This window comes from Molothrus aeneus, chromosome 17, assembly GCF_037042795.1.
Source record: "Molothrus aeneus isolate 106 chromosome 17, BPBGC_Maene_1.0, whole genome shotgun sequence".
Classification (NCBI taxonomy): Eukaryota; Metazoa; Chordata; class Aves; order Passeriformes; family Icteridae; genus Molothrus; species Molothrus aeneus.
This window is the reverse complement of record NC_089662.1, coordinates 1043830-1067792: the sequence shown is the minus strand read 5'-3', so window position 1 is coordinate 1067792 and position 23963 is coordinate 1043830. Positions and strand designations below refer to the sequence as shown.

The following is a 23963-nucleotide window of genomic DNA, read 5'->3' as shown; positions in this document are numbered from 1 at the left end:
GGCTGACTCCAAAGCAGGGCTGACCCCAAAGCAGGGGCTGAGCCATAAAGCAGGGGCTGACCCCAAAGCAGGGCTGACCCCAAAGCAGGGGCTGAGCCATAAAGCAGGGGCTGACCCCAAAGAGGGGGCTGAGCCACAAAGTAGGGGCTGTCCCCAGATCAGGAGCTGTCCCCAAAGCAGGACTGTCCCCAGATCAGGAGCTGTCCCCAAATGGGTTCTGTCCCCAAAGCAGGAGCTGTCCCCAAATGGGAGCTGTCCCCCAGGACTGAGCAGGGCCAGGCTGCAGGGCTGTGCCCAGCCCGCTGCCAGGGGGTGATGCCAGGGCTCCCCCAGGGGCTGCAGGGGTGCCAGGGGGAGGAGGCCAGCAAGGAGCTGCACAGGGCTGGCCAGGGCACAGCCCCTCAGGGGGAGCTGGATCTGGGTCGCTGCCAGCTAGGGAAGGTGAGGGAAGGTGAGGGAAGGATGAGGAAGGAGCTCCTCACCTCCTTCGTGGAGCCCAGGATGTTTGTGGTGCTCTCCATCAATGGAGGCAGAGGAAGATGATGATCACGGGGAATGGTGGGAAACTGGGGAGCTCTGTGCCCCTCAGAAAACCCAAGAAGCTGAGCAGCACCTTGGCCTGAGTGCAGAAATCAGCACAGAGGATTTGTGGCTCTTGTGAGTCTGAAGAGGAAACGCTGCCAGGGCTGATGGATTCCTCAGAAGAGATGAGGCCTTTCAGCAATTCAGAGATGAGGAAAAACTCAAACAGCCACCAGAAGGACACAGAATGAACTCAAAACGATCAGGATTCAGTCCCCAAAGGTAAACACAAAGACTGGCTCATGGAGCATGAGCTGCCCTGGTGCTCTTGACCTGGCAGAGGCTCTGTTTGTGCCAGGGAAGGACACGAGGTTTGCAAAGAGCAGCACGTGGGGCTGCAGGGCTGCAGACACGGTGATGGATGGGAGCTGACTGGGAGGGGGGAGAGCCCTGAGGGGCTTCACGTGAAGTGGAGCATTCAGGAGGGCAGGACAGAGCCCAGGGGCTCCACTGGGGCCTTTTCATCCAAAGGCAGCCAGCAGAGACACCACAGAGCTTTGGGAACCATCAGGAGGTGAAGCAATGAAAAGGATGGAGCCAGTGAATAACAGGTCTGGGGTGATGCTGCACAGTGAGGAGCCAGGCTTGGCTCTGAGCAGTCACCTACACACACCAGTGACACCAGCGACACCAGTGACACCAGGGACACCAGCGACACCAGGGACACTAGTGACACCTGTGACACCAGTGACACCAGGGACACCAGCGACACCAGTGACACCAGGGACACTAGTGACACCTGTGACACCAGTGACACCAGTGACACCAGGGACACCAGTGACACCAGGGACACTAGTGACACCTGTGACACCAGTGACACCAGTGACACCAGGGACACCAGCAACACCAGCGACACCAGGGGCACCAGGGACACCAGGGACACCAGTGACACCAGGGACACCAGAGACACCTGTGACACCAGTGATATCAGTGACACCAGGGACACCAGGGACACCAGCAACACCAGCGACACCAGGGGCACCAGGGACACCAGGGACACCAGGGACACCAGAGACACCTGTGACACCAGTGACACCAGTGACATCGGCAACACCAGCGACACCAGGGACACCAGTGGCACCTGTGACACCAGTGGCACCAGGGACACCAGTGGCACCAGTGACATCGGTGACACCAGGGACACTAGGGACACCAGCGACACCAGGGACACCAGGGACACCAGTGACACTTGTGACACCAGTGACACCAGGGACACCAGGGGCACCAGGGACACCAGTGACACCTGTGACACCAGTGACACCAGGGACACCAGCAACACCAGCGACACCAGGGGCACCAGGGACACTAGTGACACCTGTGACACCAGTGACACCAGCAACACCGGTGACACCAGTGACACCAGGGACACCAGTGACACCAGGGACACCTGTGACACCAGTGACACCAGGGACACCAGCAACACCAGCGACACCAGGGGCACCAGGGACACCAGAGACACCTGTGACACCAGGGACACCAGCGACACCAGGGACACCAGTGACACCAGGGACACCAGGGACACCAGTGACATCGGCGACACCAGGGACACCAGGGACACCAGTGACACTTGTGATACCAGGGACACCAGGGACACCAGTGACACCAGTGGCACCTGTGACACCAGTGGCACCAGGGACACCAGCGACACCAGTGACACCAGTGGCACCAGAGACACCAGTGGCACCAGTGACATCGGTGACACCAGGGACACCAGGGACACCAGCGACACCAGGGACACCAGTGACACTTGTGACACCGGTGACACCAGGGACACCAGCGACACCAGTGACACTTGTGACACCGGTGACACCAGGGACACCAGCGACACCAGAGACACCAGTGACACCAGTGACACCAGGGACACCGGGGACACTAGGGACACCAGTGGCACCAGGGACACCAGTGACACCAGGGACACCAGTGGCATCAGTGACACAAATGACACCAGGGACACTGGGGACACTAGGGACACCAGTGGCACCAGGGACACCAGTGGCACCAGGGACACCAGCACAGGGAGATCTGGCCCTGGCAGAGCGGGCAGGTTCACCCTGGGCTGTGAGGGTGGGGACCTGAGGGCTGTCCCCCCTCGTGTCCTGCACCTCTCCTGGCTGGTGCTTGCTGGGAGCTGGATCAAGGGTGGAGTCAGAAAGGACAGGACAGAGCCAGGGCACCAACCCTGAGCTCTGTGCATTTCCAAATGTGCCCCCACTGTGCCAGCAGCACCCCCGGAGTCGCCTCTGGGGTGCCAGTGCTGGGGGCTGTCCCTGCCCTTACCCTGGCACTTCACTGGGGTGGCTTCACACCAAGGTTCTGCTGCTCCCCAGGAGCTGCTGCTGCCAGAGAGGTGAGCACAGGCAATGTCAGTGCCCTGGACGTGCTCTGGGCAGGGGAAGGGGCTGGGGGTGACCTGGGCAGGGCAGGTTCCTGCAGGAGCCTGTGCCACACCCTCGTGTCCCAGCTGCACTGCAGGCTGCTCCTTGGGCTCTGTGCTGGGGGAGCCCCAGTCCCCCCTCCCGGCATGGGCAGGGTCCTGCTCTGCCCCAGCTCCTCCCTGTGATCCTGAGCCAGCCCTGCTGCTGCTGCCCAGCCCCTCCCTGTGGGTCCTGCCCCATCCCTGTGATCCTGCCCCATCCCTGTGGGTCCTGCCCCATCCCTGTGATCCTGCCCCATCCCTGTGGGTCCTGCCCCAGCCCTGTGATCCTGTCCCATCCCTGTGGATCCTGCCCCATCCCTGGGATCCTGCCCAGCCCATCCCTGTGGATCCTGCCCCATCCCTGTGGATCCTGCCCCATCCCTGTGGATCCTGCCCAGCCCCTCCCTGTGATCCTGCCCCATCCCTGTGGGTCCTGCCCCAGCCCTGCTGCTGCTGCCCTCGAGCAGGACCCTGCTGCCCCATCTGTGCCTCCTCCACCACTGCAGTGCTCAGATGTCTCAGGGGAGGTTTGTGGTCAGCAGTTTCATTTCATTTGGGGCTTTTTATATCCAAACTTTGGTATCCCAGGGGCACAAATACAAACAACAGAGTTTGGTGGGAGTTTCTTGGAAGGTCCCAAGGAAGACAAACCCACATTTTTGTGTTTTCTTGTGCTTTGAGGAAGACTGAGTCCTGTCCTGGAGGAGTCCCCAGGCTCATTAGTGCCATACCTGTACCACAGAGGGGTGATATCAGTCCTTGGAGCTGGGGGTTGTGACAGCAGGGTCCCCCACCCCAAGGGACAGTGCTGGATGCACTTTGAGGACTCAGGTTCCCATCCAAGCCCAGCCCAGCTCTGTGATTTGGGGATGAGCCATGACTTGCACTGCAGCCAGCCTGGCCCAGCTGCCTCCCAGGTGGCTCCTGCAGGTGTTCCTCAGTGCTCCTTTTACCCCCAGCACATCCCCTGGGCTGCAGCTACTGCAAAACACAATGAACAGCCAGGTCCTGGGCAGTGTTTATCTCTGGGGCACTTCAGCCAGCAGGGTCCCAGGCCTGGGACAGGCAGGGTGGGCTGGGAGGGGCTCTGCACCCCCTGCCATCAGCACTCCCCAGCTCCCCTGGCACGCTCCTGTTCCCTACCGGGCTCTGGAGGTTTCCTGGGAGCAGCTCAGGGACATTTCCAGGTCGTTCCATGGGGACAGCCAGGTGCACTGCTGTGTTTGTGTGATGGGCAGCCTCACCCCAGCCCACCAAGGCTGCCAGGGGCTGTGTGACCCCAGAGCTGAGGGACTTTGTCCCTGGGTGCTGGCAGTGCCTGTGCCAGTGCCCCTGCCAGGCTGAGTCGTGTTCTGGCACCCAGCAGCCACAGGGTGGTCCCAGAGCATCCCCCACAGGAGCTCCCCTGGTGAGGCTCCAGGGTGTCCCTGTCCCTTGGGGCCCTGGGTGCAGGCCCAGGGCTCTGCAGGGCTTTGCTGAGGGCTGATCCCCTCTGTGGCACCGTGCCCTGCCCTGCACCCAGGGCCTGCCTGGCTCCTGGGCCCCTGCCCTGCCTGGGTTGGCTCCTGGGCACTGGGCTGAGCCCAGCCTGGGCCTGCTCCCGGGCTCACCTGGGCCCTGGAGCTGTGCCTGCACCAGGAACTTGTCTGATCACTGTCCTGGTTTAGGGCAAATTTGGGAGAAAACCTCCAAAAGGGGCCCCTCCAGAAAGCAAACCCACACAGCCCCTCCTCCCAACCAGGAGGGGAGGGATTCCTTGGAGAGAAGTGGAAAGAACCTGTTTATTTACCAGGCACAGCACCTCCAGCACACAGAATGAACAATACCAGGGGACACCACTCTGTCACTGCTCTGAAAAAGATGACAACTTCAGAAAGTCTCTCTGGGGGTGGTCACTCTGTTCTCAGTCCCTCCTGTGCTGGGTCAGCTGCTGCAGCCACAAGGTGCAAACTCTCGGTGTTTCCCTGCTCCCAGTCCGGAGCAGGTTTGAGTAGGTCCAAAAAAGGGAAAGGAGAAACAGTCCAGGGAAAATTTGGGCTGCTTAGCTAAACTAACTAATGAGCAGAAGCAAAAAGCAAGAGCAAAGCAGGAGCAAAGCAGAAGCAAGAGCAAAGGGAAAAGCAAAGCAAAAAGCAAAAGCAGCACCATGCACTGCCCTGTCTGTGTGTCCTGCCAGCCGTGGGGGAGCGGCTGAGAGCAAAACCAAAACAAAACATTCGCTCTTAACAGCCAGTCTGGAAGGCACAGAACATGATATCCAGCATGAACAGAACACAGGAATGGGGATACAGCATCAGAACCTCACCCTAGGACAGTCACCCATGGAATCATTAGGGACAGAACAACCTCTGAGATCAGTGAGTGCAGCCAGGACCCCACAGCACCCCCTGCTCAGTACTAACCCTGGTCAACACTAACCCATGTTCAGCACTAACCCTGGTGAGCACTAACCCATGCTCAGCACTAACCCTGGTGAGCACTAACCCTGCTCAGCACTAACCCTGGTGAGCACTAACCCTGCTCAGCACTAACCCTGCTCAGCACAAACTCATGGTCAGCACTAACCCTGCTCAGCACTAACCCTGGTCAGCACTAACCCTGCTCAGCACTAACCCTGCTCAGCACTAACCCTGCTCAGCACTAACCCATGTTCAGCACTAACCCTGCTCAGCACTAACCCTGGTCAACACTAACCCATGCTCAGCACTAACCCTGCTCAGCACAAACTCATGGTCAGCACTAACCCTGCTCAGCACTAACCCTGGTGAGCACTAACCCTGCTCAGCACTAACCCTGGTGAGCACTAACCCTGCTCAGCACTAACCCTGCTCAGCACAAACTCATGGTCAGCACTAACCCTGCTCAGCACTAACCCATGTTCAGCACTAACCCTGCTCAGCACTAACCCTGGTCAACACTAACCCATGCTCAGCACTAACCCTGCTCAGCACTAACTCATGGTCAGCACTAACCCTGCTCAGCACTGACCCTGCTCAGCACTAACCCTGCTCAGCACTAACTCATGCTCAGCACTAACCCTGCTCAGCACTAACCCTGCTCAGCACTAACCCTGCTCAGCACTAACTCATGCTCAGCACTAACCCTGCTCAGCACTAACCCTGCTCAGCACTAACCCTGGTCAGCACTAACTCATGCTCAGCACTAACCCTGCTCAGCACTAACCCTGCTCAGCACTAACTCATGCTCAGCACTAACCCTGCTCAGCACTAACCCTGCTCAGCACTAACCCATGTTCAGCACTGACCCTGCTCAGCACTAACCCTGCTCAGCACTAACCCTGCTCAGCAGAAACTCATGCTCAGCACTAACCCTGCTCAGCACTAACCCTGCTCAGCACTAACTCATGCTCAGCACTAACCCTGCTCAGCACAAACTCATGGTCAGCACTAACCCATGTTCAGCACTAACCCTGCTCAGCACTAACCCTGCTCAGCACTAACCCTGCTCAGCACTAACCCATGTTCAGCACTAACTCATGCTCAGCACTAACCCTGCTCAGCACTAACCCTGCTCAGCACTAACCCTGGTCAGCACTAACCCTGCTCAGCACTAACCCTGCTCAGCACTAACCCTGCTCAGCACTAACTCATGCTCAGCACTAACCCTGCTCAGCACTAACCCTGCTCAGCACTAACTCATGCTCAGCACTAACCCTGCTCAGCACTAACCCTGCTCAGCACTAACTCATGCTCAGCACTAACCCTGCTCAGCACAAACTCATGCTCAGCACTAACCCTGCTCAGCACTAACCCATGTTCAGCACTAACCCTGCTCAGCACTAACCCATGTTCAGCACTAACTCATGCTCAGCACTAACCCTGCTCAGCACTAACCCTGCTCAGCACTAACCCCTGTCCCCAGGGCCACATCCACACATGCTTTGAACACCGCCAGGGCTGGTGACTCCACCACTGCCCTGGGCACCCTTTCCCTGCAGAAACTCTCTCTGATGTGCCCTGCAGAGCTCCCCTGGCACAGCCTGAGGCCATCTCCTCTTGCTGTGGTGTTGGTGGCTCTGGGCTGAACCTGCCCTGCTGCCCTGCCTGGGTACCCTGGGACAGACCCTGGTGACAAACAAGGCCCTGCCCCGCTGGCCATGTCCCCCAGCCCTGGCTGTGCCCCAGCAGGCAGTGCCACGCTGAAAGGGCTCTTCTCCTTTGATCTGTGGTGCAGAATGGGCAGAGCAGTGAGGCCAAACCCTGCTTTATGTACCTGAGGTGAATGAAACATGGCTTTGTGCTCCTGGCTGACAATTCCTGCTCTGCCTCTGCCTGGATCAGCAGCCAGGGCAGGCACGCTTGGGCAAGCATGGCCATGCCTCACACCTCTCTGTCAAAGATCAGAGACAGAGAGGGGCACAGGGACACCCTGCACAAAATCCAACCCTGTCCCAGGCTGTGGGCTGGGTTCCACACCCTGAGCCCACTTCCCATCCCTGGAGGTGCTCCAGGGCAGCTTGGATGGAGCAGCCTGGTCTAGTGGGAGGTGCCCTGCCCATGGCACAGGGGGAAACTGAGATGAGCTTTAAGGTCCTTTGCAACCCAAACCGTTCTGGGATTCTGGGACAGATTTGCTGTAAAAGGAGCTGCTCCAGAGGATGGAGGTGGCAATGCCAGGGTGTTTGAGGTACTGAGGAAAGGAACCTCCAGACTTTGCTGCCATGAGAGTCTGTGGCCAGCGGAGGATGCTGAGGGAGAAGGGCTGGGACCATGAAAAGCAAACTACAGCTGCCTCCTTGAGGTGCCACTGCTGGGCCAGAGACTGCTGGGACTGTGTGCACACCATCACCCTGGGTGTTTGACTTCCCCCACCCCAAATCCCCTCATTCTCCATAATTCCCACACATGTTTGTGGGCAGATCCTGCTTTTTGCACGTTTCAAACCCTGTGTGTGGCAGCACCTGTGCTGCATTAACTCCTGTGCTGAGACAGTGAACAGCCAGTGCTGCCTGTGTCCTGTCCCCTCACCTCCCCTCCATGCCCCAAGGACCCTGCAGGAGCCACCACAGCCTGGGCCTTTCCTGATGGCACAATTCCCTGCCACTCTTGCTTCTCCCCCCAGCACAAAGCCTTTGCATTGCTGCCTCTGTGAGCATGCCCAGGAGCAGGGCCCATGGTCTGGTTGACGCCCTCCCCAAGGGGGTGCCAGGGTCATGCCAGCCCTTCCCTGCCCTCCTCCCCATGCCCCCAGCCCCTTCTCCCTGGTCCAGGCCTGGATTATCCCACAGCTGAGTGGCCAAACCCTATGGAAGGGGCTGGAGGGAGCAGGGAGGCAGAGCCCAGGCTGAGGAGTTGCTTCGAGCTGCCTCCTGCAGCAGCAGAGAGCCCAAAGCCAGGATGGGGATGGAGCTGAGAATGGAACTGAGAATGGAGCTGGGTGTCTGGGTGAGCACAGAGATGGAGCTGGGTCAGCACAGGGATGGAGCTGGGTGTCTGGGTGAGCACAGAGATGGAGCTGGGTCAGCACAGGGATGGAGCTGGGTGAGCACAGGGATGGAGCTGGGTGTCTCAGTGAGCACAGGGATGGAGCTGGGTCAGCACAGGAATGGAGCTGGGTCAGCACAGGGATGGAGCTGGGTGTCTGGGTGAGCACAGAGATGGAGCTGGGTCAGCACAGGAATGGAGTTGGGTCAGCACAGGGATGGAGCTGGGTGTCTCAGTGAGCACAGGGATGGAGCTGGGTGTCTGGGTGAGCACAGGGATGGAGCTGGGTGTCTCAGTGAGCACAGGGATGGAGCTGGGTCAGCACAGGAATGGAGCTGGGTCAGCACAGGGATGGAGCTGGGTGTCTCAGTGAGCACAGGGATGGAGCTGGGTGAGCACAGGGATGGAGCTGGGTGTCTCAGTGAGCACAGGGATGGAGCTGGGTCAGCACAGGGATGGAGCTGGGTGTCTCAGTGAGCACAGGGATGGAGCTGGGTGTCTGGGTGAGCACAGGGATGGAGCTGGGTGTCTCAGTGTGCTTTGTGTGCCATGCACACCCTCACACTGAGGGGCCATGCCCAGTTCAGGCTTAGGGAACCCAGCGAGGTGAATCACTGGGATCACAGGCTGGATGAACACGGGGGCAGGGGCTGAGCACGGCCTGAAAGAGCCTTTCAAAGCCTCTCATGGTTCAGCTTGTGAAAAACACGTTCACTCTCCTGTGAAAATGTCAAAAGTTCAAGAAAGGACAATGGGAGACCAGGAGCACAGAGCAAAGGTTATCAGGGCCAGGTGCATCTGGGCACTCAGCCAGGAGCACACTGCTCTCTTCGGGGATCCCCCTGAAATACCTTGAATTACCTTGAATCAGCCTGTTGCATATTCATAGCTCCTTATGCATATCCATAAAGTAGTTTGCATATTCAGGACTATTTTACATGGCCTCTCCTCGTTTCTGTCTTTTCAGAGCATGTGTGTTTCTTGGCTGTGGTTTTGGCTCCTTCTCTTTATCATTTCCAGGTTTTGGGCCCTGGCCCACACTACCTTCAGAGGGTGAGTGCTGATGGTTGGCAGGTCTGTCCAGGTGTGCTCATCCTGTGTGCATTGGGTTTTATCTCATCCAAGCAGGCAGTTTAACACAAGCACACTGATATCAGCTATTTCACTATTATGTCTTAAGCTTAATTAACAGTATAAATAAAAACTATATACCAAAGTTACTTTAACACCACACATATAGAATCCATGTTAATATTTGCAAAAAGCCAATATTATAATGTGTATCTATAACAAGCTGGAGTGCAAAACCCGAGCCTGTCCCTGACAGGGCACGTGTCTGTCTGCAGGAGCTCAGGGATGCACATCCCACATTAACCCAGCCACACTTTGTGCCCCAGAGCAGCAGCACCAACCCTGAGCCAGGTGGGCAGGGGGGGAACAGCTCAGTTCTGCACTGCCCAAATTTCTGCCCTGCTCCTCCACATCTGAGATTTCTGCTCTTAAAGTTGAGCCTTTCTCTGAGAGTCACAAAATGGATATTTTCAGGCTGAGGACAATTTAAATCATGCTTAAAATTCTTCTTAAAATTCCTTTTCTATACTTTTTCCCTGGGATTAGAGAAACTGGCAATTTTTAGTGAAAATATTTGTAGGATTTTGCAAATATGTTGTGGAAACAGGATTGTTGTGTTCCTAACAGGGATGAAGAGCCTGGCAAAGACCATCTCCCTGTTCCACTGCACACTGGGCACTCCAAGTGGAAAAAAGGGACTTTTACAGGTATAAAGCAAGCAGAGAAATGAACATAAAGGAAAAAGGGACAGGTGAGGGACAGAAAAGGGGAGAAATAGGGTGGAATTCAGGCAAAGTGTAAAAAATTTGAACTGGGGAAACAACAATTACACTCAAAATGAATTTCAATTTCAAGCCTCTAATTTTCACTGTTGTTATTATTTTGATACTGGACCAGCACACAGATCCCACCCAAAGCCTCATCCCGGTGTGTACAAGCACTGCTGGTAAATCCTGATGGAATTGTTCTGTAGGGAAATGTTTTGACACTTTGAACAAGATGGGAAGACAAGCACACAGCAAGTTAATGAGAGGACCAGCAGCTCTCAATACATTCAATAATGATTTCCAACAAACGCAGAGCTATTGTGTCAAAGTATTTCATTAAAGCACAAAGCAGCACTTTGATCTGGAAAATAAGATGCTTCAATCAACACTGAGTAAAAGCTGTTCTGAATACTGTAAAACAAATACAGCTATAGGAATAAATTAATGGAAGAGCAGGAATCCTCTGCCCCACCATGTACCTGGTGCATGTTACACAGCACTGCTGGGTGAGAGAAATGGAAAGAAATACCACTTGCATCCCTGGGAAAGGGATGGAGTCAGCATTTTATTCTAAATGTTGTGCATTTTATTTTAAAACTCAATTTGCACTTTTGCTTTCCCAGTTAAATCCATTTTGGAAATGCCCTCTTTAGTGAAGAGTTTCCCCCTCGGCTGGGATCGATGCAGGTTCCAGGTGGTGACAGTTTTTTATGAGATGCAGTTTCCAAGGCTCAGCCCCTGCCAGGTGCAGGTGGGTGCCACCCTTTGGCTGTGCATTGCTGTCCCCATGGGCTGGTGGCCAGGGGAGCTGGGGATGTCCCCTCCTGCCAGCTCTGCTGTGACACCGACCCTGGGCACTGCCCCGTGACTGTGACACACACAGAGACTCTAAAAGCCAAAGACAAAGTGAGTTATAAAGTAGGAATGTACTTTGGGCTGGGCTCAGGCAGGATACCTCCCCAAAGACATGTGCATCTCCCCATTCTCAGCATTCTTTTTTATCTTCTAAAATGTTATATATACATTAGGTTTTGCAATACATCAATGCATATTTATTTCCTGGCTCCACCTTGTCCCGCTTCATATGTTAATTATCTTATCAGTTAATTACCTTATCAGTCCCCTGTGCCTGCATACTTGTCTCTGGTGGTCATCTGGGGATCCTTGGAGGTCACAGGGGGATGAAGTAAGTACTCTTCATCAGAGCTGACCTCTTCACCTCATCTTCTTGCACATGCTTACTGATTCTTTGGTCACAGTCCAAACCACAAGGATGGTTTGATCTAGTTGGGGGTCCAGAGAAGCCTTGTTATCTTGGTAGCCTTGTAATTTTGTCCTGTTTGATGAATATCATCCTTCCCTTATCACACATCCCTGCATTCTTTGATGTTGCTCTCCCACATATACCTGGTCCCCCATATCCTTGTCTTCCCTTTACAGGCAGCTAGCACAGTAAAATGCAGCGAATATTAATCAATATTTCATCTAAATATCCATTTCTAATCAATACCCCTCCAATTCCTAGCCCCATGTCTCAGCTGTGCCCAGCTGTTCCCCCTCACCCCTGCCCCAGAGGGGCTGCACAGAGGGTCCCACCTCCCTCCTCTTGCAAGGGTGGGAGCACAAGGGGGTGGAGCAGGGGCTGTTCCACATTCCAGGCTCCTGTCCCAGCCCTGGGGTGGCTCCTGCAGCCAGAGCAGTTTGGGAATGCTGGGATTCCCCACACACCGTGGTGGAAAACAGCATCCAAGGCGCCTTGCCCAACCTGTGCCATCCCCTCTGGCCCTAACTCTGTTCCTGGCTCCAGAGCCCAGGCCCAGCTCCACCAGGAGCCCGTGGTGCCATCCTGGAGCTGCTGGGAGCAGGAGGGAGCATCATGTCCCTCCTGCCACACGAGGACCTGCTGCCCTCCCTGTGTTCTGAGGAGCAGGAGGCAGCTGGGGCCCTGGTGTGGCATTAACTCACTCCTGGCTGCTCTGGTGCCTCCTGGAGAGCCAGAAAATCTCCTGCCAGAGCAGCTGTGCCTGCCCTGTCCCTGGAGTGTCCAAGGCCAGGCTGGACAGGGTTTGGAGCACCCTGGGGAAGTGTCCCTGCCCAGGGCAGGGGCTGGAACAGGATGAGCTTTAAGGTCCCTTTCAATAGAAGCCATTCTGGGCTTCTGGGGCTCCAGGCTGCAGGGTCACAGGTCCCTGTGCCCTTGTTTTGCCCCAAGCCTCTGTCACTGTCTCCATCCTGGCCACTGCTCCTGTCCCAACACGTGCAGCAGCTCTGACAGGCCCTCACCTGTGGGCTCTGCACCCAAAATGTCCAGGCCTGGCATTCCCTGTTCCACCAGGGCTCCCTGGACGTGCTGAGCAGGTGATGCTGGCAGGGGGACAGAGCCCATCCATCCCCACCTGCTGGGGTCTGCCACTGCCTCCTCCTGCTTGGCAGGGCTGTGCCAGAGCCTGCTGGTGCCACCAGAGGCCACAAAGGTGTCAGAGGAGAGCTCTGGTGGCCAGAGCTGCACACAGGGAGGCAGAGCTGCCCCTCCTGCACGTGAGCCCAGCCAGGCCCCTCTCCGCCCTCCCTGGCTGGGTGCCAGCCTGGGCACTGCCTCTGCCCTCTCCTGTCTCTCCCAGATCCCAGCAGAAGGACCCACAGAGGTGCCAGCCTGACCTTCCCTGCCCACACTGGCCTGGCTGCTCAGGGAGCTCCCACAGAGGCAGCTGAGGGCTCCCAGGGCACAGGGACACCTGGGCAGCCCCCTGGCAGTGTGGCACTTGAGGGGATGCTGAAATAACCTTTCCACCTGGGCAAGAGTGTCTTCAGGGTCCCTGTCACTGCACAGATGCCCATGCAGGGCAGCAGCAATCCCTGTGCCCATGGAATGCCACCCCTGGCTCCATCTGCAGCAGATGGGGACAGGAGGGTGCAGCAGGCAGGCTCCCAGCTGGAGTGGCTGTGTCCCAGCTCCAGGGGAGTCCTGTGGGTGCTGTAGTGCCCTTGGAGGATGGGGACACCTCAGCTGTGGGTGCTGTAGTGCCCTTGGAGGATGGGGACACCTCAGGCTGTGCCCAAAGGTGCCTGGCTGGGTGCCCCAGTGCAAAGTGCTTTTGGCCCTGCTGCTCCCAAGGTCTCTCCTGCCTCACTGCTCATCCCCAGAGCCACCTCTGAACTTCCCTGGACCTTGGGCCAGGCTCTGCTTCTCCACAGGGAGCTCAGGAGAGGCTCTGGGATGTGCTGAGCTTCTGCCATTGATGCACCCAGGGAGCAGCAGCCAGCAGGAAATGCATGGAATATCAGTAAAGGAGAACAAGTGGCTGGCAGGGAAGAAGTGTATCTGGCACTAAAAATGGCAAGGTCATGAAGGGAAATCTCCTTTGTGTCCTTTGGCTGTAGGATCTTGTCGGTGTCAATGCCTTGAACACAGAATGGGGATTTCACAGAACAATAAAATCACAGAAGTTTTGGGTTGGAAGAGACCTTAAAGCTCATCCAGTCCCCTTCAGCTCATGGACTTCACAACACAGACTTGGTCTCTGGATATTCAAGACCAGGATTTAATTTATTGTCTGTGAATTTAATTTATTTCCATTTATTCACTTTTTACTCTTGTGTTGTGCTGTCACTAATTTCTCTTTCAGGCTGTTCTGCCTCTGTTCCTGTTCACTCTTGGCACCTTCACACCCTGTGCCAGGGGTGCCACAGCTCTGCCCCTCAGCCCAGCCTTGGGCTGAACCTTGCTGCTGTTGGGTCCAGGATCTGGACTGGGAAGGTGTCCTGGGCTGTAAGAGATGTGTGTGTGCTCCATTTGCCATCTGGCAGAGCTGGGGCAGTTATCCTCTGTCCATGGGGCAGTTTTCTTTATCTCTCCCACAACCAATCCTCCCTCCAGGAGATCTCTGCTGTCCATGGGCCATTAATTATTAATTATTAATTATCTGCTGTCCATGGCCACTGAGTGTCCCTGCAGGGCTGATCCAATTCCAGCATCCCATGGGGAGATGCTGTGCCCAGGGCAGGAGCCAAGCATTCCTACCTGGATCCAATGTGAGCCTGGCACAGCACAGCAGCCTTTGCCCAGTGCATTGCCAGAGGAGCAGCTTCTGCTGCCCTGCATGGCCAGAGGGAGCCCAGGCCCATCTCCAGCAGCCCTGGAGCTGCAGAGGAAAACTCCCCCCTTGTGCAGGATCCCTGCTCCAGCAGAGCCACAGCTGGCACTGCAGGAGGGCTGAGCCCCCATGGGATGGGGCTGTGCCACCCCCTGACACACAGGGGACAGGGCCTGCTCTCACTCTGGCTGGGGTTTGTTTTCTTTATTTGTACTATTGCATTTGTATTTTTAATTTTCCTAATAAAGAACTGTTATTCCTGCTCCCATATCTTTGCCTGAGAGCCTTTTAATTTCAAAATTATAATAATTCAGAGGGAGGGGGGGGTTTACATTTTCCATTTCAGGGGAGGCTCCTGCCTTCCTCAGCAGACACCTGGCTGTTCAAACCAAGACAGAAGGGCAGCAAGGAGCTGGACACTGGGCCAGGAGTCAGCCCCAAGCTCCTGGGACAGCACAGCTTTCCTTTTCCCCTGCTTGGCCTTCCTATTTCATCCCCAAAATGTGCCTTGTGTGCTTTCTCTGCCTGAAAAATACAAAAAAATAAACAAACCCAAAAAACCCCATGGCATCTCCACACTGCAGGGAGATAATTAGACTAATAATGATCCGTGTTGTAAGTGATTTTAAAAACAAAGCACAGCTATTTCTATTTCTATTAGGCTTTTATAAAGCCTTTATAGGCTTTTATGAAGCTTATAGTTGGCTTTTTTGGATAATTAACTCCAGGCCTGTGGGATGCTGATGCTGCACCTCTGAACAGCCCTATCCCCCATCCCATCCTGCCAGGGGACACCCCAGCATCCCAACCCCAAATCCTCAGGAATAATGCTCTCACATTTCCCCTGCACTGGGGTAGGGCCAATTGCTCTGGGGTAGCCCAGTGACCCCACAGGTTGTGTTTGCTCCTTACAGCCTCTGGAAATTCAACTTCTCTTGAGGGAACTCCAGCCTGACACCTGGAATCTGCATATTTCCTCTCTCCAGCTAAAGGTTTGGTCTTTGCCCAGCTTTCTTTTCCCAAAGAACCCTGCAAAACAAGGAGCAAATGCTGCTTTGTCTGTGCTTCAGCCTGGAATTGGATTTTGAGACAGAATTTGGAGATTTTAGAAAGGCCAGGAAGCGCTGAAGGATGAGAGTGGAGCAAACCCAGGATTAACTAAACCTGACTAACTAGGTTTGTCCATTATGCACATGATGGAAAAAAGATTCCTCTGTTAATTATTGAACACTTTGGCCTCACTAATTAAAGGATTATTTTATGGCATAGGGGATGTAAGACCTTGAGGGAGAAGAAAAGTTCTTGGTCTATTTATGACAGAATCCAGACTGGTTTGGGTTGGAAAAGAACATAAACCCCAGGGATTTCTGGGGCAGGGACACCTGCAGTAGCCCAGGCTGCCCAGTGAAACATCTCCCACCCTCCCCAGCCCAGGGCTCTGCTTTCCACCTGAGGGAAATCAGGCAGTGAGGTCCTTTGGATAAGAAAGCCTTTTCCAAGGAAACTGGGAAAACTTCAAAGCAAATGTGTTTGGCATGACCTGCCAATCAAATGTCTCCTGAGATCAGCTGCAAGGAGACAAGGGAGGCAGAGGATGGAGAGATGAGCCTGGTACCAGGCTGATCTGACAGGGTAAAGCCCCCTGGAGGGGCAGAGCCCCTGGCCAGGCTGTGCCCTGGGGCTGCTCCAGTGCCCATCTCCTCTGGGTGCCCCCCATGGGCACTGGGCACACTGGGGCTTCCTCCAGTCTGAACTGGGTAAACCAGCACCCCCAGCCACCATGCAGCTGGAGCTGCCTGCCCACCCCTGCCTGGCTCCATGGATGACAGTTTCATCATTTTTTTTGAGCATTTTGGTTTGAATTCAGTCAGGTTGTAAAAATATTCATTTTATCCCTAGCTCAGATGTGGAAATTGAATGTCACTTGGAAGCAGAAACCCAGAATTATTCCGTGAGAAAATGCTAAAAAGAGGTTCTGCAAACTTCAAAAAATAAACTGCCTTCCCCAGTGAGGCTGTTTGCTTCTGTGAGCCCCGTGCTGGCCATGGCCTGCTTGGCAGGGGGCTGGACTGGGGCTCCCAGTGCCTTTCCTCCCTCTCCCTGTCATTCTCATGGAGCAAGAGCATAGAAATACAAATGCTAAAGGTTCAGATACCAGAGCCAACATTTGAATTTTTAATCTCCCCAAATCTGCAATCCAATGACATGGATTTAAAAAACGAATTTCTTTTACTGCACTTTTCAGTGGGTTGAGTTTTTCATGCTCCGACTTTACCATGGAGTTACCTTCTCCTTCCTGGAGCCACAGGGGCTGGATTTGCTGTGGCCCTGCCCAGAGCAGAGCCAGGGACCAGGTGCCCTGGACAGGTCACCCCAGCTGAGACCCAGCTCCCAGCACTGCAAACACCACTTCCCACAAGGAGCACCACCTGGGCAGGGCTGCATGGGACATTGGGAGGGAATTCTCCCCTCTGAGGGTGGGCAGGCCCTGGCACAGGGTGCCCACAGCAGCTGTGGCTGCCCCTGGGTCCATGGCAGTGCCCAAGATCAGGATGGACAGGGCTGGAGCAGCCTGGGGCAGTGGAAGGTGTCCCTGCCATGGCAGGGGTGGCACTGGATGAGCTTTAAGGTCCCTTCCTGTGCAAAATATTCTGAGGTTTGGTGATTTCCAGGCATCACTGCCCAGCACAGGGGCCCAGGGGACACAGGGGTCCCCAAGGAGGGACTGTGGCCAGGCTGGCCCAGGGTGCTGGCACTGCCCTGGCACAGGGGCTGCCCACTGCTCAGTGCCCTCACTCCCACACCAGGCCCCAGCACTGCCCTGTGCCATGGATTCCCACCCCACTGCCCTGCTTTCTGTGCCTGGCACCCTGGCACCCTGCCATGTGCTCCAGGGGAGCTTTCCTCACTCCTGTTTCTGGGTCACATCTTCCATCTCCCTTCTTTTCAGCTGGCATCTGCCTTTTTTAGCTGGGTGCCTCCTGCTCAGGCCCTCCTGTGCCTCCCTGGCTCCTCCCTGGCACAAGCCCGGCTCATGCCCAGGTGCTGGCACACTGTGGGATATTGCCATGCCCCCCAGCTGAGAACAGGGTACAAAATCCCAGGCTTTGGGGGGGCTGTGCAGGTTTTGGGTGCATGGTTTTAATTAGAAATTGACATTTCTAAGCCTGTGGCTGCCAAGCAACGAGCATCCAGCAGCTGATCTCTGCTGTGAGATGGTGGGACCCGTGTTCCCAGCCTGGGGAAGGGCCAGCCTGCCCCTCCTGCTCGGGCACTCAGCCCTGGGGACATGGGCAGGGGCACTGGGTGGCACCCAAGGCACAGGGTGACCCAGGGCTCCATCACCCCAGAGCTGCAGAACTCTGTGTTCAGTAGGGTGGGGGTGAAATTCCCCCCCAGAGGAGCTGGGATGCTCTGAGCCTGCAGCCTGATCCCCCCATGAAGGAGCCCAGGATTCCCAGAGCTGAGGATCTGACCTGGTTCAGGGGGCAAACAGGAGTGGGTGGGCTGAGCTGCCACACCTGGAGCCGTGGGGACAGGGCAGGAGTCGGGGCACAGGGAGGTTTGTGCATCCTGCTCTGGCCTCATCCTTACACAACAACCACCTTCCTGCTCCTTTTCTCCTTCCAGAAGGGATTCCTGCCTCCCTTCAGCCACTGGCTCACTGCACTCCTGGCACTGCCCTGCCCTGGCACCTCCCCAGGCTGGCAGCACAGGGGAGCACCTTGAGCTGGGCTCCAGGGGCAAAGCCCTGTGAAGCTGTGGTGCTCAGGGCCATGCTGCAGGTGCTGATGGGCACAGCAGGACCCCCTGCCCTGCCTGGTGCCCCTGCCCTGCCCTGGCACGGAAGGGAAGGGGCTGCAGCTCCTCAGGGCAGCTGCTCCCCAGCCTGCTGTGAGTGGGGCAGCACTGTCAGCTCCTGAGCTGTGCAGGGAACACTGGAGCTGCCCTATTCATGTCCTCCTTCTGTTCTGGTACAGGCTCATTTCTCACAGGTCTCACTCAGAGCTGTGCAGATGCCACATGCACTGGACAGTGGCCAGCTGTGTCCTCATGCCCAGGCCATGGTTTCCTGCTGTAAAAACCTTCAAACATCCCACTGGAGCAGACTGGTGCCCTGTCTGCATGTCCAGCAGTGGCAAACAGTCCAAAGGAAGTCCTTAAATACACCTAAAGCTCTTCCCCCAGAGGGTGCTGGCACTGCCCAGGCTCCCCAGGGCATGGGCACAGCCCCAAGGCTGCCAGAGCTGCAGGAGGGTTTGGACACTGCTCCCAGGGATTGCTGGGTGTCTGTGCAGGGCCAGGAGTTGGGCTGATGGCTCTGGTGGGTTCCTTGCAGGACATTCCTGACTCTGGGCTGCAGCCCTGCCCTGAGGAGAGCTCCTGGCTGCAGCAGGAGAGCTGCAATCCCTTCTGTGCTTCCTCCCGGGGCCTGAGGAGGCTGCAGATGCTCCTCTGCTCCCTAAGCACCTAATCTTCCTCCTGAGCCCTCCTGAGCCCTTCCCTGCAGCTCTATCCCATTACTGCTCAGTGCTCCTCCCTAAGCAGAGACACTCCAGCCCTGCTGTGCTCGCTCCTTGGCTCATCCTGGGTGGAACTGAACATTTCACATGGGACAGCTGGACTGCCTTCCATTCAGTCTCTCACCCTGCTGGGTATTCAGCCCTTGCTGTGCCTATTTTGTGTGTGCTCCAAGAACAGGGCACAGGACATTTTTCATTCCAAGATCTCATTGAATGGAGATGATGCATTTTGTCTGCATGGAACATGTCTGTCCTCAGTAGGGCTGGTGGCCTCCAGATAGGGCAAGACCCCCTTGATCTGCCCAGAGCTGCCCACAGAACAAACTCCCATCTGTGCTCAGAGAGAATTTCAAACCTTCAGCAGAGCCACATGGCCTGGAATGAGCCACTACCTGCTCAGGAGGAATTCTGGGACAAAGGGTAGCACAGGCTGCTGTGGCAGAGGTTCCTTCATGTGGACCAGGCTTTGGAGGGGCTGCCACATCAGAGCAAGGCAGGGGCAGGGGGACACTGAGGTTCTGGGCACCAGGCTGCCTCAACAGGCTGCTGCTCACCAGTGTTTGACTGCAGTGAGGAGCAGAAAGGGCAAGATTTGACTTGTGAGAGATTTATGGGCAGGAGAGCAAAGCAAAGCAGGGCAGTGCTCTGCCTGGTGGGGAGGAGGGGGATATCTGCACCCACCAGGCACATCCCTCATCTCTTACAGCCCACCTCAGATTTCCTACCCTTCCACCCCTCAGTGGTCTCCAGAGGTACCTGCAGCACCCTGAAGTGCAGAAGGTTGCAGGATCTCCCTGGAGGGGCTCAGAGCTTGCTGAGTCTGGGGGAGCCAAGTGCTCAGTGCCCATCCCTGTTCCTGCCCCTCTGTGGGGGTGGGAGCTCTGCACCCTGCTCACCTGCAGTGCCTCCCCTGCCTTCACTTACCTGCTCTTGTCCCCAGCTCCTGGGCCAGCCCTGGCTGTTTGTCCCACAGCCCCAGCAGTGCCTGCTCATGCTCAGCACTGTGTCCATCCCTGGGCACTGCCTCCTTCTCCTCTCACCTTCCACTCCACACATTTTCCCCCAGTGCCTCTCCAGCTTCCTGGAGGGATCCAGACCCATCATTTTCTCCTGCTGGCATTGAAGATCTGGCCCATTATAACTGAACTGGCCATTGTCACATTTCACCCGCTCTGTCACCCCTGGGGACAGCAGCAATGCAGTGCCAGGGGAGCTGTTCCTGCCTCAGAGCAGAGTGACACCCCCAGCCTGTCCTGTGGGCTGCAGAGCCACCACCAGCTGAACCCTGCCATGCCAAAACTTGAAACAGAAGGGCCTTGGTGTGACCTGGGGGGTCACACACTCCCTGTGCCCATGGGGCAAACCATAGCACAAGATCCCAACCTGAGCCAACTCCTCAGCTCCTCACAGCTCCTCTGGATTTGCTCCCATCTCCTCCTCCCTAAAGGACCCTGCTCCTCTCAGCCCTCCCACACAGCATCCTCCATAAGGGATGCAAGGGCCTCACCCTCCTGTGCTGTGCCCTGCTGCTGTGCTGGGACTCTTCTGGATCCCTCTGTTTGTCCTGGCAGCACCCTCAGCTCCCAGCCACGGGCACAGCCTGATCACACCTCCCCCTGCTCTGCTGTCCCCATAAGCAGTGCCAGGGCCCCTCAGGTTTGCAGCACAAACATCTCTAAGCCTGGAGAAGTCCCCTTGGATTGCTTGGATTGCTGCCCCATCTCCCAGGCCTTCTCTTCTCCACCCCACACTCACACTGTCCCTGCCTTCTGTCCCCCCTGCCCAGCTGAGTCCTGACCCTGTGTTTCTCACAAAGGTTTCAAAGCTCTCTGATTTTTCTCCTGCTCTCCACACATTCAGCCATGCTCAGAAAGGCTCAGAAAGCCTCTCTGATGCCCTTCCCTTGTTTCCTACGTGCCTCTGTCATCCATGCCTGCCTCTGGCCTGGCTCCCTGTCCTGCTGGCTGCCCAGAGCCCTGCCTGTCTCCTCTCCCAGCCATGGCTGGTGATCCCCAGCACCCACCTGCTCCAGCCACATCACTATGGTGACTCTCAGCTCCCCCGTGCTGTGCCAGCCTCGTCTCTTGCCCTGACACCCAGCCAGCCTGGCTGCCATTGCTGCAGGGACAGCCCCTGGGCCCCGCCTGAGCACAGAGTCACCCACCCTGTGCCCTGCGAGGACACGGCCCCTGTTCTCTGTGTCCCCTCATGAGGGACAGCCCTGGAGCCCAGAGGGACACACGGTGCTCAGGATGCTGAGTCTGGCCTAGTGCTGAGCCCAGCGAGCTGAGAGGTACGGGATGGACCCGGGGTGGCTTTGGGATGGCCCCGGGGTGGCTTTGGGGTGGACCCGGGGTGGCTTTGGGGTGGACCCGGGGTGGCTTTGGGGTGGACCCGGGGTGGCTTTGGGATGGCCCCGGGGTGGCTTTGGGATGGCCCTGAGGTGGCTTTGGGAGGGCCCCGGGGTGGCTTTGGGATGGCCCCAGAGTGGCTTTGGGATGGCCCCAGGGTGGCTTTGGGATGGCCCCAGAGTGGCTTTGGGATGGCCCTGGGTGGCTTTGGGATGGCCCTGGGTGGCTTTGGCACTCCCAAGGGGCCCGGGGGGCACAGCCCCGGCTCTGTGCGTGTGCCCAAGGGGCAGTGGAGCTCTTGCGGGAGCAGCCTGGGGAAGGGAAGCTGGAGGGTGATTCAATGACAACCCTCCCTCCGTCTCCTGGCGAATCCTGCGCCACGCCCCACAAAATAAAGTTATGAAATCTGCTGCCCATTGCCCATCCCTGCTGTGCAGACACTGCTCTGCTCCCCCTGGAGCCCAGGCATGCCTGAGTCCCTCCTGTTGTGCCATCAGTGCTCCAGGTGTGTCAGTGCCTCAGGACAGCACTGCCCTGCTCAGGGACATTGCCATTGCACTGGGGCTGCCCTGGCCTGGCAGTGAACCAGGGCTCACCACACCAGCTCCTGCAGAGATCATTTCCCCTCTGCCTTGAACTGTGTCACCCTCCATTCTCCTTCCTGGATCACCAGGAATGAGAACCATTTGTCTTCACTTGGAGAAGCCTCTGGAGCTGCCTAAGCCCCCTCTTCACTCTGGTATAGCTGAGAAATGAGGCTTTGGGCTCTTTCACAGGACAACCTCTCCAGCTGCCCTTCATTCATAGAATCCCAGAATTCCAGAATGGTTTGGGCTGGAAGAGATCTCAAAGAACATCTTTGTTACAACCCCCCTGCCCTGGGCAGGGAGACCTTCCACTATCCCAGGCTGCTCCCAGCCCCATCCAGCCTGGCCTTGGGCACTTCCAGGGATACAGGGGCAGCCACAGCTTCTCTGGGAACCCTGTGCCAGGGCCTGTCCACTTTCACAGGGAGGAATTTCTTCTTAAATATTATAAAATAATGTATTCCTAAATGTCTTCCTAAATTCCCTTCTTCTCTTTTCCTCCACACAGCCTTTGCTGGGCTGCTGACTGAAAGCCCAGCAGGGGCTCCTGCAGCCTGCCAGGGCTGCTCCATGCCCCTGGCACTGCACCTGGCCTGGCCAGCTCAGGACACTGAGTGACTTTCTTGAGCAGCACCCGGACACTCACTGTGAAATCAGCAGCAAACATCATCCCTTGTGCCTTCCTTTCATGTCCTTCCAGCCACTTGGAGTGGCCATGAGGCTCAGGAATAGGCAGAAGGATGTCAGAGGCATTGCTCCTCACAGCCAGAAGGTTCTGGGCTGCCTGGTGCCAGCCCTCCATGCCCTTGGCATGGCTGGAATGCCCTGTCCCCCTGGGGTGCCCTCCAGCACCCACCCAGCTCCTGCTCTGGCTGTGCCAGTGCCTCTGCCCCCCAGGCTCCATCATGGACAAATAACCTGGAAAATTACAGTTTAAGGGGAAAAAACTATACATTTGGAAGCTGATAGCTTTTCAGAGAGGGGGGTTGGAAGCATGAGGAAAACCTTCACTGCCCTGCAAAGGGAGCCAGGCACCCCTGGAATTTGGGAGAGGAAAATTCCAGGGTTGAGAAAGACTTTGGAGGGTGCAGAGAGCACTGTGGGGCTCGTTGTTCCTCTCTGCTGGGCCATTTCCCCTTAGGGATGAACTGAATGGTCAATTCTGTATTCAGGACTGGGAAGGCAGCTGCACTTTTGCTGAATCTGCTACAGGAAGGAAAAAAAAAATCTGTATATTTCCATTTTCCTTAGAGAATGAAGCCTCTTCCCCAGAAAGCCAGCTCTCCATTTGCAAAAGCACCAGGGCAAAGGGATGGGAAAATCCCCATGGTTGCTGCTCCCACACGGTGCTCACCCCCAGGCCAGGCTTTAAGCAGGTGCAGGGACTGCAGAGGTGTTTCACAGAACTGAGCAGTCCTGGCTCTGAGCCCTCACTCCCACGGGGCAGCCCTGGCCAGGCATCCCAAACCAGCAAAATCCACGGGTTTGGAATCACCTCTGAAACCACCAACACCTGGATCAATACCTGGATTGCCCGAGGTCAGGCTGGGATCCCTGGCAGAGGGAAATCCAGGAGCTCTTGCTCTGTCCTGCCTGGACCCATGAAGGCTCCTCACCTGCCCTGCACACACCTCCAAGGGCAGCCAGAGGGACAGGCTGGTCCCCAAAGAGGCTCCTCAGCCCTCCCGCGGGCAGAGCTCTGTGCCCTGGGCATGGGAATGCCATCAGGGCATGGGAATGCCATGGCTGCATAGGAATGCCATCCTGGCATGGGAATGCCATGGCTGCATGGGAATGACATCCTGGCATGGGAATGCCATGGCTGCATAGGAATGCCATGGCTGCATGGGAATGACATCCTGGCATGGGAATGACATCCTGGCATGGGAATGCCATGGCTGCATAGGAATGCCATGGCTGCATGGGAATGCCATCCTGGCATGGGAATGCCATGGCTGCATGGGAATGACATCCTGGCATGGGAATGCCATCCTGGCATGGGAATGCCATGGCTGCATGGGAATGCCATCCTGGCATGGGAATGCCATCCCACCAGGAGAAAGCAGCCCGAGATCTCAGAGCATGTCAGGAACAGGCACTGCCCTGCAGCCCAGTCCGGGCAAGGTCA

At 56.5% G+C, this 23963-nt stretch overlaps 1 protein-coding gene across 1 annotated transcript; it reads left to right on the top strand.

Annotated features, from left to right (window-relative positions):
• The first annotated feature begins 523 nt into the window (after positions 1-523).
• LOC136564077 (dentin sialophosphoprotein-like) lies at positions 524-11728 on the top strand. The gene is made up of 3 exons (XM_066561846.1): positions 524-558; positions 1397-2385; positions 11721-11728. The coding sequence occupies exons 1-3, from the start codon at positions 524-526 to the stop codon at positions 11726-11728; spliced, it is 1032 nt and encodes a 343-aa protein (XP_066417943.1).
• Positions 11729-23963: the final 12235 nt, after the last annotated feature.